Raw genomic sequence first — 19,233 nt, 5'->3', positions numbered from 1 at the left:
CTGATGCTTTAGCTGCAGTCAGTTCTGCTACTCATTCCTTTAATTTCAGTTCTCTATTCCACTGTGAGTCAAGGCCTCACTCAATGAACCAGACATGACTTGGACAGTACAGACTTTGGTACTTATCAGGGCAAAATGATCACAATGGTCCTATGAAGTCCAGGTGATTGTGTCAAAGACTTGGACTTTATGGGATATCCTTAACACGTAAGAGATGTTAGCATTTCACTGAATACAGTTGTTAGCCTTAGGATTATATATTGTGACTGCCCTGCTACCTACTTAGTCTGCATACGTAGCTCAGTTGGTAGAGCACGAGACTCTTAATCTAGGGGTCATTGGGCAAAGATTCTTGCATTGCAGGAAGCTGGAGAGGATGATCCTTATGGTCCCTTCCAACTCTGATTCTATGAATATCATCCAATTAACTGCTAATGGTCCCATACAGCTTGTCCCATTACTTAAGAACATGCTCTCACCCTGTAGGCCACCGAACCTATCAAGGACAGAACACAACGTCTGTGCAGTGTTGATGACAAGATATAATCCACACATTTTAGTATAGGTGCTGCCGAAGCGAGCACATAATCCACACATTTTATAAATAAAATGAGAACTTTGGTCTTATGATAATCCAAAAGGGGGGGAAAATACCCACCACAATGGTCTTCATCTGAGTCATCACCACAATCATCAATCCCATTACAAATCTGCTCACGTCTCAGACAGACTCGGTTATTTCTGCATCGGTAAGGCCTTGTTGGGGGACATGGAAATTTTACTGTGAAAAAGGGAGAGAGAGAACTAATATTATAATGCTCATTATGTATGGAATGTATCCACTTTGAATAGAGAGGTAAGTGATTACATGCCAGATATAACCTTGGATTGTATCCAGTAGTCCATGTGTGTAGTTCTGCTGTTGCAACAGGAGTTCCATTTGCACACTTCTACCCCACCCCTTGCTCAGGAAGTTTCCCCTTTCCTCCTACTCACCCTGGGGTGGGTTAGATGGGACAGGAGAGGAAGCAAAAACTCAGCTGTGGACACAGAAGTCTGTTGTACCAGTAGATTTAAGGGATTCAGCCCCTTAAACATTTAACCAGGCCTTTACTTTATGTATATACAGTGGTACCTTGAGTTACAAAGGCCTCGGGTTACAAACGCTTCAGGTTACAAACTCCGCTAACCTGGAAGAGTTACCTCGAGTTGAGAACTTTGCCCCAGGATGAGAACGGAAATTGTGTGCCAGCGGCGCAGCGGCAGAAGGAGGCCCCATTAGCAAATGCACGCCTCAGGTTAAGAACAGTTTCAGGTTAAGAACGGACCTCCAGAACAAATTAAGTTCGTAACTGGAGGTACCACTGTATTATGACTTTAAAGCTGCAAGATTTAGGAGAAAAAGTATTGCTGAAATGTTCTCACTTCAATGCTAGCTCAACTATCAAGAAAATCCTCTTGGAACGTTTGGAGGGACCATGCAACACTACTGTGTTTTAACTTGCTTCTTTCCAATGTAGTATTTGCAACGTTTACTATAAAGACATGGGCTGCGTACACGCTATACCTTTACAGCACCTTCGAAACACATACTTCCCCTCAAATAATTCTGGGCTCTTCTGTTTACCCCTCACAGAGTTACAATTCCCAGCAGATCACAGAATTCTTTAAGAAGGAAAATGTGCTTTGAATGTGCTTTAGCAATATTGGGTGGAATTCAACATAGTGCTAAGTGGGGTATGCATGCGGGGAACAGGGTCACACAATGGGAATTTTCTACTGCTCCTGCTGCACACCCCCTAAGCCATTTTTAGAGAGTGGGGTGTTGGGATTACACTCTGGGCTATCTGCAGCCACTCCAGATCTCCGAGCGTCCTCTGGTGAGCATAGCTCTGGAAAAGGCACCCTCCTCTTCTCCAGGGCACTCCAGTGACATAAACCAACTTGATTTATGCACACTAGCCTTCTCTTGACACAGCAAAAGAAAGAGGCATCATAGTTCTAAGCTACTATTTATTTATGCTATATTACACAGACACAGAATCATGACGCTCTTTCTCAACCAGCTCCGAGAGAGAACAGGCAAAAGTTAAAGCACATCATATAATACATACAGACAGGACTATATCTGGTTCTCATGCTTCCTCTCAGACAGACTGTGTGATTTTCACTAATCACAAAATGCAGCCTCGGAGGAGTGAAGTTGCTAACATGGGGATGGTTGGGGGGGGGATTACCATTGTGCAAGCAGACCTTGTTCTATGCACTCAACAACTTAGTTGAATCCTGCCCACAATGTGTACACAGTCATAAATACGTATGAAAACAAAACAAAACAAGTGACCAAGCAAAACACAAAACTGAGCAGTCGAAAGGTAGTCAAATCAACAAACCATACTGTAGGAAATGAAACTTACCACATATTTCAGGGAGTTCATCAGAATTATCTCCACAGTCATCTTCTCCATCACAAACCCAAAAATGCAGTTTACAGAGTGAATTGTTGCAAAGAAACTCATCCGATCTACATATATTCCCCCCTGAAAAACACAGAAAAACCAAAATAGTTAATACATATATTTTTATGCTTTAATTGGGTGTATAATGTGTCTGTTATTTTTCTATAGGGGAGCTGTTATCTTGTTGTTTGTTTGTGCATTTGGGGACAGATGTATTGCTGTATGCCAGAGTCCTTTCTAATTCCTGGATCAAATAAGGATTCAATTGCTGGACTAGTCAGACAAGTTTCTTGGTAACAACCCCTAAATATGGGTTGTTAAGGTAACAGAAATTGGCTCTGTGCCAGAGGACAAATGAGTGGGCTCCCCTCCCTCACCTGGCTGTTACTGTGAAGGACAGGCCAGAGATATGCATGTGAGCTGGAAGCTAGAAGCAGGCAGCAGCCTGGGCAGCTGACAGATGAAGCCATGCCTGATTTCTGCTCGAATCCTAGGCTGTGGATATGGGAGAAGCAAGATCTTCTGGAGGTGTTAATGCTGTGACTCCCTCCATTGTAGGCTCAGATTGTATATATGTTTAAATAAACCGTATGTAATAAAGACACCACAGTCTCCGCTGTCCCTCATGCCAAGGAAAATGAGCCCTGGTAAGTGCCTGGACCTGCTGGAATTTTACACTGCTTGGAGATTGGGGTGGTGTGCGTTGATTAATATTATTATTATTATCATCATCATCATCATACAACCCTATACCTGGAGGTCTCAGGGCGGTTCATAGAATAGAATAAAATAAATAGAATAAAATAAAAAACCAACAACCCAATAACCCCACCCCATATATATGATTTGGCGTTGTGTTTTAATCCATGGACTTGATTGATTGATTGATTGATTGATTGCTGCTGCTGATTGGAAGTGGAAGTGACATCAGTAGGGCAACAATTCTCAGCACCCAGTAGGATCGACCATTTACCACTCCTCCTATAAACCAACTCAGAACAATGTTGTGTTATCTGACGTAGAATAACCGCACAGGCACTTCAGACACCATTTGGGTGAAACCTGCTCTCACACTACCACCGTAGTCAGTGGATAAGCACAATGTGTTACAATAACTTTAAAGGCTAAAGAAAAAGAAGAATCTGTGCCATTTGCTGCTACATTTAGCTGTTAACCCTCAATTCCTCCCAGAAAACCCATTCAATAAATTTTATCTGCCCCCACAGTTGAAAAAGACAAAGTCTCCCTCTCTACTTGACACTTGCAAATGGGCTAGTGAACTGAGATGGGCATTTTATTTAAATCCTATTTTGAAGCACGTCATTTAGATAAAGTAGCCTATTTTCAATATGGTTTTATTTTGGTCATTTCCTAAATCTGATTTGCCTAAAATAATATGCTTTTTTCTAAAATGAAAAATGAACTTAATAGAGGAAACAGTGTTTTTCTTCAGAATTATAGATCTCAAAAAATAGGTGGGCTTAATGCAAACACAGAAGGATTGATAAAAGAACAAATCCAAAAATCAGCAGATAGTTTAATTATATTATAAATACAGCCTTCACAGAGCACACACTTCAGAGATGGAAATTGGGATTATTCCTGTGATTGCCTAGGTTTAGGATGAGCTAGATATGTGAAAAGGCAGCCTCAATGAGATAATATTGCTCTATATTTTAAGGGATTACTACAAGTCATAATTTTTTTTTTAAAGGATATGGCTTTTCTGAACAAAATAGTGACAGTTACAAAAATGCCAAGTTGTGCTAACGGCCAAGGAAAAAGGTCTATTCTATTGAACAAAATGTGACATTCTGCAGGTTAAGGTAAAGGGGGTGGGAATATCGTCAGCCACCTCTGTTGCTACCAGCTTTTTCTCTTTTTGTGCAAGTTATAGCACTTGAACATTTGGACAGCAACCTGAAAAGAGTTGGAGGCTGCAGTCATAAGGCCAAGTTGCAAGCTCCCCTTCAGTTCAATGGAGCTTTTGCCAACAGAACAAATGTAGTTCTATTGTAGATCCCCCCCCCCATGGTGATCTCTTACTCAGAGGCAGCCTCTTTTCCTTGTACATTCTTAAAGCAAAAATAAAAAATAAAAAGGGCAAATTAAAATTACTTTGTTTGTATTAAGTCTTATGCAACACAATTTTACCCATATCTGCTCTGAATCAAATCACATTGAGTTCAATGGATATTATTATTATTAGTTATTAAATCAAAAGTGGGGAAGAACATAATGACTCTCACCTCTGTCACAATGTTGTTCATCACTGCTATCCACACAGTCTTGGATTCCATCACAAAGCCATCTGATAGGGATACAGTGGGCCTTATTTTTACATCGGAACTGATCTTCCTTACATTCTGTTACACAATCCATCTGTTTAAATACATTTATATGTGGCAGTATTTATAAACAAAAGCAACAGAGTTATAGACAGATCAAGTAGAATTCGGCAAAGGTGGGTCATTTTTCTCTTACCGACAGAAAAGTTACAATTAACACTGAATATAAATAACTACAAATGCAAACAACACCATTTTGAGTTATAAAGGAGGGGGCATGACATCGACACCTTTGCCCTAAAATCACTCCTTAGCATCCAAAGTTACAGAAGTAGAAGAAGTGTGATTGTGCACTGGGCTTTTTCCACCTCTCCAGCTTTCAATCAAGACTTTTTTGTGAGTATAGAAAGTTGGGACCTGGGAAAGAGTGCAGGGGTTGGAGGAAGAAGCGGTATAAAAAGAAATGAAGGAGGGATCTATGTTGTGTGACTGGAAGTGCCCTTGCAGAAGCACAAAACATTTTTGGATACTGCTCAATAACTACCACCCAGCCCACGGAGCGCCACTGTTCTTATGAAATTCCCCATATTTATTTCTTTATGGATTTATAACTTGCTTTTTGACCAAAGCCATCAAAGTGGGTCACAATGTGAAAATGTAAGGATTAAATTGTTGTATCCTGTTGCATATTGGTTTTTAAATGCAACAATTAAAACAGCAAACCTGGGCGTACTCAAGTAGTTGTCTGATCTTTCAAGCTCCTCAGACAAGAAACAGATCTGGTGAACCTCTGACATGAGGTAATTCCAGAATTTGGGGGCCAGAACTGAAAGGACCTTACAGCTATGCAAATCAATGAAAGATTCAACTACTCCATTATTGGGGAAAAATAGAAAAGCCCAGTAATGATAGAGTTGTTTGCTTTTCTGTACAAGGAAACCTCTGGGGTAGAATGAAATTCCACAATATTTGCTACTTTAAATTCAAACTTCTAAATTTGCTAGCCAAAACTTTAGAGCAGGTCAAGACTAATTAACTGCGTACCTCATCAGAGCCGTCAGGACAGTCATATTCTCCATTACATCTGAAAGATGCTGAGATACACCCTCCACTGGCACACACATACTCACTCGAAGAGCAGGTTGGAGATGCTATATCAGAAATATATTTGGCATTAGAGAAAGGCAGTGCACTGTAAACTTGGTATTTGGTAAAATCTGTATTTCTACAGAGTGGCATGTTTGGTAAGGGCAAAATATATTACTAACAGTGTTTTTCATTTCAGTTAATAATTCTCTTATTCCTTCCCCCCCAGATAAAGATTTACCTGGTTCACAATTTTTCTCATCTTCCCCAAGAATGCAGTCATCGTGTCCATCACATTTCCACTTTGAGGAAATGCACTGACCATTGGAGCATTGAAACTGGTCTTTTAAGCAGCCAGAATCACAGTATCTCTGTCATAAACAAAATAACGCAACCAATTGAAGTAATATACAATACAAAGTGCAAAAAGAAGATTATGCCTGGAAACGAACAGCATTTGTGAATTCTCCAGTAATAAAATAATCATTTCCAAAGTTATACAAAAGTAGCAGAAGTTATAAAATGGAATAGTAATCACAACTGGATAGCGGGTATAGTAATTTGTTTGAGTGATAGTCATGGACATTGCCACCTCAAATACGGTGACATTTTTCTTAAAAGTACATTCAGAATTATCACTTCAAATATGGGCTAAAAATAGGGATATATGAAACCTTTCTTATTATTTTCTGTGATATTTCCACCTCATGGAAAATTGAGACCACGTGACAGGGCACATATTACAACAGCAGCCAGATTTTTGCAAGGTTAGAATTTTCAGAACTCTTAACTCCAAAGTTACAAAGCTGCACACCAGTTTGGACCTGGACCGAAAAGGGATTAAGACGAGGTTTGATTATGCATTGAATCAAAGAATTGGATGGGACCCAAGGTTCATTTAGTCCAAGCCCTTGCAGTGGAGGAATCTTAACTAAAGCATCCACGACAGACAGCCACCCAACCTCTACTTAAAAACCTCCAAGGAAGGAGAGTCTACCACCTTCTGAGAGAGTCTGTTCCGCTGTCGAACAGCTCTTACCATCAGAAAGTTATCCCTGATGCTTCTGCTTTGGAAAAAAGCTCATAGGTTTGCACTTTTAAAAAAAAATCTTGCTGTTGGGTGGCAATACCAGGCTATTTTACTCATAGTTTCTGATACCAAGTGTTGGCAGCTTGCTTTTCCTCAATGGAGCAGGCTATGATGCCATTTTATTTTGTTGACTTCCTTTTGCACAGGTCTTACTGGCTAGTTGTTTCTTTTAATATAGTCCCCGCCCCTGCAAACTACTTCCCTGACTTCCCTCAGTAGATCAGGATATTTCCTGCAATCTAGTTCTTTAAGCAAAGTTAATTGACCCCGATTCTGCATTGTACCAATAACGTGAATAATTTTTGTGAGACCATGTTGACTCAACCTTACTTTTAACTTCCTGGAAATTCTTACGTTTGAGCCTCCAAAGTCTTACATTTGAGCCTATACTGCCTTTGGGTCTGCTTGCTCAGCAGCTATGTAGGGGGGACCGGGACCAATGCTTGTAGATCCAAATCAAGTTGTTAATCCTGGATCTTACGTAGAGTATTGATCACATGGTTTTAGGTGGCGTGTGCATCAGTATATAAGCCCAAACATGGAAGTTTTGGGGGTACTGAGGTGGAAAAGGCACTTCACCCCCTGCCGCTAGTATCCCATCATATATAGGTGCTAAGTATCAAAACCAATCTCTTGCAAAGACCTACCTCATCTGAGCCATCTGCACAATCATAATCACCGTCACACCAAAATCTTGCAGACATACAGTCTCCATTTGAGCAGTGAAAATCTTTCTGAGCACATGTTTGTGGTTCTGAAAGAAGAAATGTTTCAGATTCAAACTAAACATAAGTTAGAGAACATTTTTCTTAGTTTGATATAACTCTCCGAAGCTTACCCGTGATACACTAAGAACTCGAATCAGAACTGTTTCCTGGTTCCATTAATTTTGTGTTCTCCCTTTATATTATTTATAATGTTATACATCTGAGGGTGCTAATTGGGTTTAATAAATATTAGAATTTAATTAGAACCGGTATTTTAGAACCCATAATAGCTGGATTCATGTGTATTCAAGATGTGGGCTGGCAGCTGTTAATATGCGAAGAGTTAATTAACCTAAGCACACTTCCTGGGTTGTGTATTTGACATTGTAATCCTGTAGAATCAACAAGTCTAAAAGCTAATTAGCTGAGGTAATTTCCTTGTGCGGTGACCACCTGGGGATAAGCCATTTAGGTGAAACAAAAGAATGAAAGGGCAGATCTCATTTGCAAATGTGCCGGTTCCCTCCCTGTCTCAAGGGCTAAGTGTGAATAAATGTGAAAAACTAATCCCTTTTCAGGCAATGAGTTTTAGGACATCAAAGGAAGGGCCTTCTCCTGGATTATAAAAGAGACCAGAATTTAGGCTATGGGGATTAGGGCTGGAGTGATGTAACCAGGAAGCTGGGTTGTGCTGGGCTTCTTGTTGTTGTTGCTATGGAATATTCTGGTGCGTTTTGGGGTACTGCTGCTGTGAGCCCCTCCATTGGAAACTCTAGGTTGTATATATATGTGTGTGTGTGTGAATAAACTATATATCCTAAAGACACTAGCCTCCATTGAGCCTTATTCCTGAAGGAAACACTAACCCTGGGTAAGAATGCCTGCAACCCCTGGAATTTTATGCAGCTGCTTGGCAGAGATTGGGGTGGCATGTAATAATATTGTAACATTATTATTATTTTTTCAAAAAAATCCAGCTTAAAAATGGGGGGGGGGGCATGCTCATACATATTTAAAATAAGTATGCTTGAAATTCAGAAACTATTGATAAAAAGTATTTTACTCTTACATACCCGCAGAGGCTCTCCACTTTTTAGTTCCATATAAGAAAATATGCATTTTTAAAAAGGACTATTTTAACTATCAAAAGCTTCCCAAAAGCTTTTGATGTTACTACAATGTAGGCCAAAGTTTTAAAAAGAGGAGTGCTAATGTAGTGCTAAGGAGATCACTCCATCAGTTCGAGCATTTCAGCTTGTCTGATGGAATTATCTCCCTTCTTCTCCTATCCCCCCCCCCCCGCTGTGCACTGTTCTATGTATTCCCCTGCCCCCCCCAGTCAATTTGGGAAGGCATAGGGACATACGGGGGAGTGGGAGGAAGGGGAAACCTCATCTTGCACAAGCTTCTGCTATTATTATTATTATTATTATTATTATTATTATTATTATTATTTTCATTTCTATACCGCTTTATATGTTAAGGGAAAAAATCCTCAAAGCAAGACTGGCTGATTGAATTTGGCCCCAAAGCTTTCTTTCACTTTTTTTAAGCCATAGGATCTAATGAACCAACACTTTGCACTTCTTGCTACTGCAGGTGAATTGACTTTACTTATTTCACACAGCTTATGCAAGTATTCCAAATACTCAAAAATTCAAATTTTGCTTCTGGAATAATAAGGTGTGGTCTGACCAAGGCAGAATAGATCTGGACTTGATCTACTTCTACTGATGCAGCCTAGAATAGCGTTCACTTTTTTGTTCTTACTGCATCACGCTGTTGACTCATGTTAAACTTGTGATCCACTAAGACCCGTAGATCCCTTTCACATGTACTACTAGTAAGTCAGAAATTACTTACTGCAGTTTTCTTCATCAGAATTGTCACCACAATCATTTTGGCTGTCACACCTCCAGTGATCTGGAATGCAGTTGCTGTTCTTACATTGATATTCATGAGGCCCACATGTTTTTTTATCTGTAACAAAGACAGATACTGCTTTTATTCTAATAATCTAGGATAATTAAGCATTGTGAAAAATGCATGCCAGATCTATAGCATATTAAACTATGTTTCACTAGCAAAGGTACTGAATTAATTATCTGCTGCTATGTCAGAATGCATTTTATTTTTACCATATTATTATTTGCCAGGGGGTGGGGGATAATTATTAGCTTGGATCCAAACTTGGTTGTGGCTGATGGGAAAATCTGAAACAGAACTTTTCACAAGAGGCACTTCTGCCAGTAGAAGGGAAGAAGCAATTTAAGATCCCCCCTCCCCGCTGCAGCCTCTTGTGCCCTCAGAAAACTTGCTTCAGGGGATTTAGGGATTGTCTAGAACACGCGGGTGGTGCTGTGGGTTAAACCACATAGCATAGGACTTGCCAATCAGAAGGTCGGCGGTTCGAATCCCCCCGACAGGGTGAGCTCCCGTTGCTCGGTCCATGCTTCTGCCAACCTAGCAGTTCAAAAGCACGTCAAAGTGCAAGTAGATAAATAGGTACCACTCCGGCGGGAAGATAAACAGCATTTACGTGTGCTGCTCTGCTTCACCAGAAGTGGCTTAGTCATGCTGGCCACATGACCTGGAAGCCGTACGCCAGCTCCCTTGGCCAATAAAGCGAGATGAGCGCTGCAACCCCAGAGTCAGCCACAACTGGACCTAACGGTCAGAGGTCCCTTTACCTTTTAGAACAGGCATGGCAGCAGAGGGAGGATAGAATCAACAAAAAATCCCTCCCCTCCTCTTCCATCAGTGGGATTCTCTACTGGATCAAAACCCTTTTTCTGCATAGAAGGAGCCATTCTAATCTGAAATGATTCTAATATGAACTGACTTTATTACCACTAGTTGTGATGAAACACTTAATATTCTTGGGTTTTTTCCAGGACCCACTCTTTTCCTTGGTTTCAACTATTTTTAAATAGCTGCAAATCACCCTGGGACCTTCTGGTGAAGGGTGGGTAATAAATTTAGTAAGAATATTTTAAAAATAATAATTCTTACAAGCCTTACAACAAAAATTGGTCCTGTACATGGTTACAAAGAGCTGGCATGCTCAATTCCATTCCCAATCTCACATGGTTTTTCATCCAAGAAGTAGGCTGTATTCAATGGACAATGAGTATGCTCAGTGGTCTTTGGGCTGTTGGCTTCTCTCACCACTTCATGATTTCTCTCTCTCTTTTGGTATGTCTGCAAACCCTGAATTCCCACCAAGCCTGCTGATATTTCACTCTTGTGCATGGGACATATAGTTTTGGCCACATACAGGCAGGCACTAGAGAATTGCATTTGCCAGTAGTATACAGGATACTCACCACAGTTTGCCTCATCAGACCCATCAGCACAATCAGGATCCTCATCACAAACCCATAGTTTAGAAATGCAGTGCTTTGTTGTTTTACACTGAAAATGGTCAGGAGAACAGCTGTTTTCCGCTTTAAAGAAAATGAGCTACTTTAAGTACAGAAACTGTTTTCTAACATTCAGAAATTCTAATTAAAACAATCAAAGCTGTTTTAAACTAGCTTTCTCTCAATTCTTCAAACAAACAAAAAACCCGAACAAAAAAACCCAATGTCTTATCTCCACTTCCTACATTATTCAAATTATATTATTCAAAAGAATTCACCAAAACAACAATGTGTATAGCGTGCTTGACTGACCACAAATAATGCAATTTTGGAGTTTCTACGTAAGTAACTTACGACAATCTCTTTCATCTTCTTCATCACCGCAATCATCCTGTCCATTACACCTGAGATTTATTGGAATGCACTTTTGATTCTTGGTGCACTTGAATTGACCTGACAGGCAGACATGTGTATCTGAAGACAAACAAGTAAGAAGCTTCAGGACAGAAAACTCGGGTGATTCTCATTTTATACTGCTCAGCTATATTACTGCTGTTTTGAATGCCTCATTATCAGGGCTGGTACCAGACTTCAGTGAGCACTCAGCATGATGTTTGCAATAAGTTCCCACCTGGATCTCTACGTAGTGCTGCAACATGCTACTACTGGCACTGCTGCCATCACCATCACTGTATGTTGCCACCAGTCACTCATCTCACCTTGAACCAGACTGGACAAGGCAGGCAGCAACACCTGTTGCTACTGCATGCTGCCACAACTTTTCAATGGGAATCAAGCTGTTACTTGGTTCTGATTTGCAGTGCTTGGCATATTTGCTTACCTAAAAATCAACCATTATCCAAAATAAAGAGATTTGAGGTCAACTATTGCATTTTGGGTAATCATATTCGATATTAAATTGGCTCTTTGAATCTTGTTTGAACTGTTCATTAAAGTAATTTTAAGTTCAGACTTCTTCACGTTTATCTTACAAGCTGAAACTTTGCACACGCACACACACATACACACACACACACACACGTTATTCCAAGTGCATTTTGAAATGACAAGCTGGCAACACATCATTACATCTCCTTCATGTAATTATGTTTTCCCTTCTCTATCACTCTTTTTCATTCCTCTTGTACATCAATTTTATCCAGGGTTTATTGCCAGACAGCCTTTTCACCAAACAAAGAAGAGTGTTTAAAGAGGTCACCGTTCTCTTGTAACTCTCCTGATAGCTGTTATCAGTCATCTTATAATAATATTAGAGTGATACACTCTTTGTAATTATCTTCCAACTTCTTAATGATTCTTAAGAGCTAAACATTACTGGCAGCCTGGTACTATTCAGAATTTTGGCTAGGGAAACTCAAACACCTGGATGCACAACAGCTGATAAAATGGCATATTCTTTATCAGTTAAAGAGACAGGCTTGTCCTGTTTTACAGATTTCTAGCACTGTATCAGATCTCTTTAGTACTCCTGTGGCAACAGTAAGTTATAGAAACACTAGGGCAATGAGGTTTCTACTTCAGTTCTTAGAACGTTGTGCTGGGATATTTGTGTGCTTTCACTTTCCCCACAACTGTAAAAACCCTTGCACAGCACTTCTGCACCTTAAACAGGATTGTCCTCATCTTGGCGCAATAGCACTGAAGACTAAACCAGCCACTGGATAGGAGATGTAAAATGCTAGCAGCCCTTTTACAAGGGAACAATGAAGCTGAGTGAAGGTAAATTAGTAAGGAAGCATAATGAGAATATATAGAAGATTTGAGAAGATTGTAGAATGCAAAGATAAATGTAATGTCAGAATATAGAGGAAATCGAGTAGGGGTGGAGGGAAGCAGGGGGAGGGACAAAAGAATATTATATTTGATTGATTGATATATGTGGGGATGGGGAGTAGCTCTGGTATATTTGTATTGTGATGTAATATGGAAAAACCAATTAAAAAAGAAAAGAAGCTGGAGCACAGTACATGATGCTGTGCTGCAGCTGATAAATGGTAGACTATAGCATCAGATTCTCTAAAAAGCTTTTTCTTTGATTTCATTTATTTCACAAAATTTATATACCACTTGATTGTAGGCAACAACAGCAACCTCAAAGCAGTCTCATGCCATATAATGCTTACCACAATTGAGTTCATCAGAGTTGTCTCCACAGTCATTCTCTCCATCACATATAAATGCTGGTAAAACACAGAGTCCAGTTCCACACTGGAATCGCCCAGGCTGGCATTTAAATTCAGCTGGAAAGAAGAATAAAGTGCTGAACAGCTGCATTTCATGGTAATGAGTTTTTTAAAAAACAGCAACAACACAACAGCCTTTCATAGCATTTCTAGGCTTATGAAAAAGCTATCATATATTTGTTTACTAATAAATAGATATGTAAAGTGTCTATCTCTTAGTCCAAGTACGTTAATGAAAATTTTCCATTATAAGTCAGTGGTTTTTTTAATCAAATGCATATAAAATGTTTTGCAATTAACAAGAATGCATGCCTCTACTCTGTAATTTTTAAAGCAACGTAAGAACTATCAGAAACTGGGTGATTCTAATTGCTTCTCTTTCCTCCAAGAAGCAATTAAATGTATTTTCTCTTAGCTGTACTAAAATTGTTTCAGCCAGATGACTCTCTGTTTACAAATTCACAGCTACACCTTTCTCCCACAACTATATGACGTCCAAGCAGGAGAAGTGGAAGCTAATTGGCATGAAAGCTGAATTTCTCAGCAACTGTAAGCTGTGTGATTTCCTGCATTCTGATGTTCCTCAGGACATCAGATTGCAAGTACAGATCAGCAAAATGACTGCATTCAAACTACTTAATGCACCAGTACTTACTGTGAAGCACAAATACCTTCTGAATCAAAACAAGAAACAGTACCAGCTAAAATAAGTACAATGGTACCTCGGGTTAAGAACTTAATTTGTTCAGGAGGTCTGTTCTTAACCTGAAACTGTTCTTAACCTGAAGCACCACTTTAGCTAATGGGGCCTCCTGCTGCCGCTGCACCGCCGCCGCATGATTTCTGTTCTCATCCTGAAGCAAAGTTCTTAACCCGAGATACTACTTCCAGGTTAGCGGAGTCTGTAACCTGAAACGTATGTAACCTGAAGCGTATGTAACCCAAGGTACCACTGTATGTGTATGCCTAGGTTGATAACTAAAACTGAAATTTGCCTCTCTGTGAGTGTGAAACTACGGTAGCTTGTTCAAATAGAATCTAGTCAACTCCAAAATTATTAGAAAGATTCTAGGCATCCATAGGAAGATGTTTTAGGCTGGAATTATGACAGCTATGCTATAGGACTGCTACAAATCACTACTATGACACCACAGTCCTATGCATGCTTACTCAGAAATGAATCCCACACCATCATCCATTGGTACTTGCTGTAGTATGTGCATTTAATATTGTGGTCCACGAGTTCTTAATTTGATTGATTCATTTTAAAATTCTACATTTTCGGGGTTTTCTAAATTAATGGAAGATTTAATAAAACATTCTCTCCCCAAAATAGTAAGGGTTGCACATTTGGGAAGCCTTTCTCCACTCTAAACCTCAATGCAAGTCATATTTGTTCTTTATCATGGCATTAGTAGTGGTGACTTCACTCCTTCTAAGTAGCAAGCCACTCTTCTCAGGTCACCGCTAACCTCACTTACATTTCCTCTGCAGCAGAGTACACTTTGAGCTCTAGACCTCAGAGATTTGATTGAAATTTGAGAACCATTAGCCCTGTGAAGCAAAGGAAGTCAAACATAACTAGCTTCCTTCCCAGTAATCCAGTCTGGATTTCAAATTACAGTGGTACCTCGGGTTACATACGCTTCGAGTTACATACGCTTCAGGTTACAGACTCCACTAACCCAGAAATAGTGCTCCAGGTTAAGAACTTTGCTTCAGGATGAGAACAGAAATCGTGCTCCGGCGTCACGGCACCAGCAGGAGGCCCCATTAGCTAAAGTGGTGCTTCAGGTTAAGAACAGTTTCAGGTTAAGTACGGACCTCCGGAACGAATTAAGTACTTAACCCGAGGTACCACTGTATAGTGAAAAATCACCTAAACTCAATTTGAATTGACCCACATGTATAAATATACCTATACACAGCAGCAATCAGTGTGGCTGAGTGGCAGCACTCGCTCTTGACAGCTGAGTTGCTGCTGCTTATGGAGAGGAAGAATGAGGCAGCGTTGGCCCAGTAAAGATGCGCCAGCAGGAAAACCAGATTGGTTACACCCAGAGCTGTCCTATGCATGATGCAAAGCAAGGTGACTGCCTCAGGTGGCAGGATCTGCAGGGGCAACAGATGCCAATGTTTATCTTTATTCCTTTTTTATTCCTGATGTCAGTCTTCACTCCCTCCTCACTTCTTCCCTAACAGGGAAGGGGGGTGCCATTTTGTAGTTTGCCAAAATGCCACGGGGCGACCATGGTTCTACTGGTGTGTTAGCACAATGCCATCTTCCCTGCTGCTTTGCTGATCCACTACATATATTTTACTGGCGGACAGCATTTGGTTGTTGCCTAGTAACTGCCTGACAGACTTCCAACATAACTAGATGAGGGAATACTGTTAATTGTATGGTAAGAAAGTGACCTGCTGAGGATCCTGTTTTGCTTCTGCTGTTGCACTGGAGCTCTAGGAAGCTTTCAAGCTTGCTGATTAAAAAAACTACTGGCCTAGTTTATTTTAAAAATTGAGAATGAAGAGATTTGAAGAGTGTGTACCAACCAATATAAGCCATGTGCAGCAGAAAAGTCTCCACTATGAATTACCATGCAGAAAATGCAAAGCTACGCAAGCCTGCTTTCATGAATATAATATATTTGTATTCACCTGTCACGTATTCATCTGTCATGGCAAAATTATAGCAGGCATACTTGTACCTGCTGCAAACATTGTTTACTTTTTAAAAAATGACAGGAGTATTGTGGCAGGTGCATGAACTATGAGCCTATCAAAATATCTGCAGATTTTACAGCACATTCAGGATACTGCAGCAGTGTTATAAAAGTGCTAAGCAGCAGTACATCTTATGAAATCTCTAGTGATAGCCAGACTGCTGCAAATCTTCTTTTGTATTATTTGCAAAAGCTATAATATAAGTAAGGGAGATATTAGGAAATTATTTAAAAGTTAAATATTATACCAAGTTGCAGCAGAAACGCTTAGAAAAAGTTCTATTTCTCCAGATAATTGAGTTATTATATAAATTGTTTGTTCACTCTGTAGCAGTCTTGTAGATTTTATTGACTTAACAACAACAGCAAATTTATATCCCACCTTCCTCCAAGAAGCTTGAAGGTGGCATTCATGGTTCTCTATCCTCCCATTGTATTCAAACAACAAACCTGTGAGGTAGATTAGGCTGACAGATTGGCCTAAGGTCATCCAGCAAATTTCATGGCCAAGTGGAGACCTGAATCCTACTCCAACCCTCTTAACCACCATACCACATTGACTCTTACAGTATGAAAATGCTAGGTTAATGCAACTTGCTAAAATACTTACGGCATTCTTCAGGTTCATCTGATCCATCCCCACAATCATCTACAGTGTCACATTTCCACCAGAATGGAATACATTTGTCAGTTTTGCAGCGGAACTGTAGGAGAAAGGTATAATATGGAAAACCTTCAAGTGTTAACAGTTTTTATTGAAATAACATGATTTTTTTTTGCAGCTGAAAATAATTTATAAGAAATCAGAGCCCAAAGCCAGAATATGGAGTCTGCTGTTCTTTGAAATTAGTTTCTTGCCCACTAAAGGTATTAATGATCTGGATTCACAGGCATACTTGGGTGAGTGGAAGGAACCTCCATTCTCATGCGTTGGGGGAGGGGGGGTATTTTTGGAAATTCCATGACATGCTAGTTCGGAAACAGAGGGAGACAGTGGGCTATAAAAGCAAATGAGAGATGGAAGAGCCTGTTCCATGAATAGAACTTTGGAAATCAGGATCCAGGCCAATGCATTATCAGTCAAGTTAGGGTGGGGGAATAGCTTTGTCAATGTACCTAATGAAATTTATCCAAATAAGGAATATAAAGATAGATAATTTAGGCTTCAGCGTAACTGTAACACCATAAACCAGATTTTCTGATTTTGAAAAAACAAAACAAAAAACCAAGTTCCTAACCAACAGTACCTTCATTCATTGCTATTTAGAAGTATTAGCGCCCCTCCCCCTTAATCTCAAAACTCTCACAAGTCTTTACGCTGCTTCAAAGTCTCTAAATACATTAATAAGTAATCCTTATAAATGTCACAATACACACGTTCTACTTACTTGACTGGCTGTGCAGTTTGATAAGCAAGTCTTATTATCTGCCGCGAGGTAAAAGTTGGTGGGGCAGGCACAGGTGTGTGTTTTGCCTGGGGCCAGGAGGCACAGGTGACTACAGCCACCGTTAGTCAATGCACAAAGATGTTTAGGCACTAGGAATGCAAAAGAGGAAGCAATTAAAATGTGCTACGGTGATTCACATGAAAAGCAACATAGCTGGATTTCCCCCAGATAAACTTCTGGCAAATAGAGGTACCTCAGTACAGCTAAAAATAAAGTAAGTAAACAAATATGCATATAAATATTTACCATCAGACTGTCTATAGGAATGAAAGTAATTTTTTCCAGGGGCGGCACATCCCATTTTGCCGCCCGAGGCAAAATGGAAAAGTGCTGCCCACCAAGTCCTCCCTTATCTGGGTCAAGCGGCAGTTCCAGCAAGATCTCATGGAGTGCACAAGATTTCAGTGAGAAGCCTGTGTCACTGCCACTTCTCCTCCGGCGGTGGAGGCGGTGAGGTCAGGTGCCCACCTTGGCACCTCCTCTTTGTGTCCTGATGCCTGAGGCAGCTGCCTCAGGCTACCTCATAGGCAGGCCGGCAGGCCCTGTGTGTGTTTGAATCAAGGCAATTTAAAGGCCTTTTGTACCTTTTTCCACTTTTTCCTAGGATACACACACAAAAAGGTCCAAAACGCCTTTAAATTGCATTGATTCCAACAGTCTATAAAATACAGTTTACGTCGTATTATATTAGTTCAGACTAATTCAGCCAATCGACAAGCCTGAGGGACTCCTGAAATTCAAAAATACTCTGAACTAGCAGAGAAGTCTGGACCCTGTGCAACCGTGAACTCTTTCCTGGTGTCCAGTAGAGACTTACTGGCAGTGGTTGCAGGCTCAGTAAGAGTTTACTTCTTTCCAGGGCCTGTTACAAAAATTGAGTGAGAACTGAGGCGGTTCACAAAGCCAACATAGGTTGCTTATATAATGGACCTTCATTGTCAGACCTTCAGAGAAACTAACCATACTTCTAATATTTTGCTCTTCTTTCCGTCTTACTTCTTTAGCAATCCAATATAAAACTGCTTAGGTTAATCACTAAGCAAAGTCTTCAGAACTCTAATGAAGTCAGAATGCTCTTTATAGAACACATGCTGAAAATATTTACCATCAGGCTGTCTGTATGAATGATACACTTGGATATCAGTTATGGCATGCCACGAGTTAATCAGTGCTACTTTATCTGCTCCAGAGGTTTTATGGGCACGGTTGACTGTCTTGGTTTTTCCATCAGTCCAGTAGATGTAGTCTTCAAATAATGTGAGAGCAATCACGCCTAGAATATGTTGATTAGGAACTGCAACAGAATGTAAGATTAATGTTCAGTTTTGGAAGACTGCCAGCTAAAATATTCCATACTGCAAAAGCTGACAAAGACAAGGACTGCATAGCTTCTTGTGAATAATGGCTGTGACAACCTGTCAAGCCTGGAGGCTCTTTGTTACCAGTTAAAAGTATCTAGGATTAAGATTAGATACATCAACCCCACTTGGCTAAGCTCTGTTGGCCTAACCACAGTGAAAGAAACAGCTGGGTCCCAGGGAACCGATAGCAGGATACTATTTGAGCACTGCCACATGCAGATTTGAAAGTTTTCGCACAAATTGTAGGCTGGATGTAATTTATAACTTCTGCAGGGATTCCTTAATTCTTTGGATGCAGCTTCGTTTCATCATACATGGTTATTGTTCTATTTTAAAAGGCAATTCAAGGGCACATTGTTTTGGTTACACTGTGTCTAGGCATGCATATGGTGCGCTTCAAGTCACCACCACAGCAGCAGCAGAAGAGCAAAGAGTGTCAGAGCAGAGCCTATTACTTTCTGGGCATGTACAAAAGACTCTTGCTTTCCACACAGCTTGAGTTCAT

The 19,233-nt window shown here is 40.2% G+C and overlaps 1 protein-coding gene across 3 annotated transcripts in view; it reads right to left on the bottom strand.

The window, feature by feature from the left end:
* Window positions 1-19,233, bottom strand: part of LRP1B (LDL receptor related protein 1B) — a 764,381-nt gene that overhangs the window by 46,557 nt on the left and 698,591 nt on the right. For all 3 annotated transcript variants that reach the window (XM_083581632.1, XM_083581633.1, XM_083581634.1), the window contains 13 exons: window positions 18,473-18,661; window positions 17,308-17,456; window positions 16,530-16,623; window positions 13,137-13,253; window positions 11,347-11,466; window positions 10,957-11,076; window positions 9,494-9,610; window positions 7,571-7,677; window positions 6,075-6,204; window positions 5,792-5,898; window positions 4,709-4,841; window positions 2,418-2,540; window positions 659-781 (listed from right to left, as the gene is read on the bottom strand). In XM_083581632.1, coding sequence (XP_083437758.1) covers window positions 659-781; window positions 2,418-2,540; window positions 4,709-4,841; window positions 5,792-5,898; window positions 6,075-6,204; window positions 7,571-7,677; window positions 9,494-9,610; window positions 10,957-11,076; window positions 11,347-11,466; window positions 13,137-13,253; window positions 16,530-16,623; window positions 17,308-17,456; window positions 18,473-18,661 — 1,629 coding nt within the window. The remainder of the gene's footprint in view (window positions 1-658; window positions 782-2,417; window positions 2,541-4,708; window positions 4,842-5,791; window positions 5,899-6,074; window positions 6,205-7,570; window positions 7,678-9,493; window positions 9,611-10,956; window positions 11,077-11,346; window positions 11,467-13,136; window positions 13,254-16,529; window positions 16,624-17,307; window positions 17,457-18,472; window positions 18,662-19,233) is intronic.

The sequence above is a fragment of the Podarcis filfolensis genome (assembly GCF_964270895.1).
Source record: "Podarcis filfolensis genome assembly, chromosome: 1".
Lineage (NCBI taxonomy): Eukaryota > Metazoa > Chordata > Lepidosauria > Squamata > Lacertidae > Podarcis > Podarcis filfolensis.
This window is presented reverse-complemented; position numbering and strand designations above follow the sequence as displayed.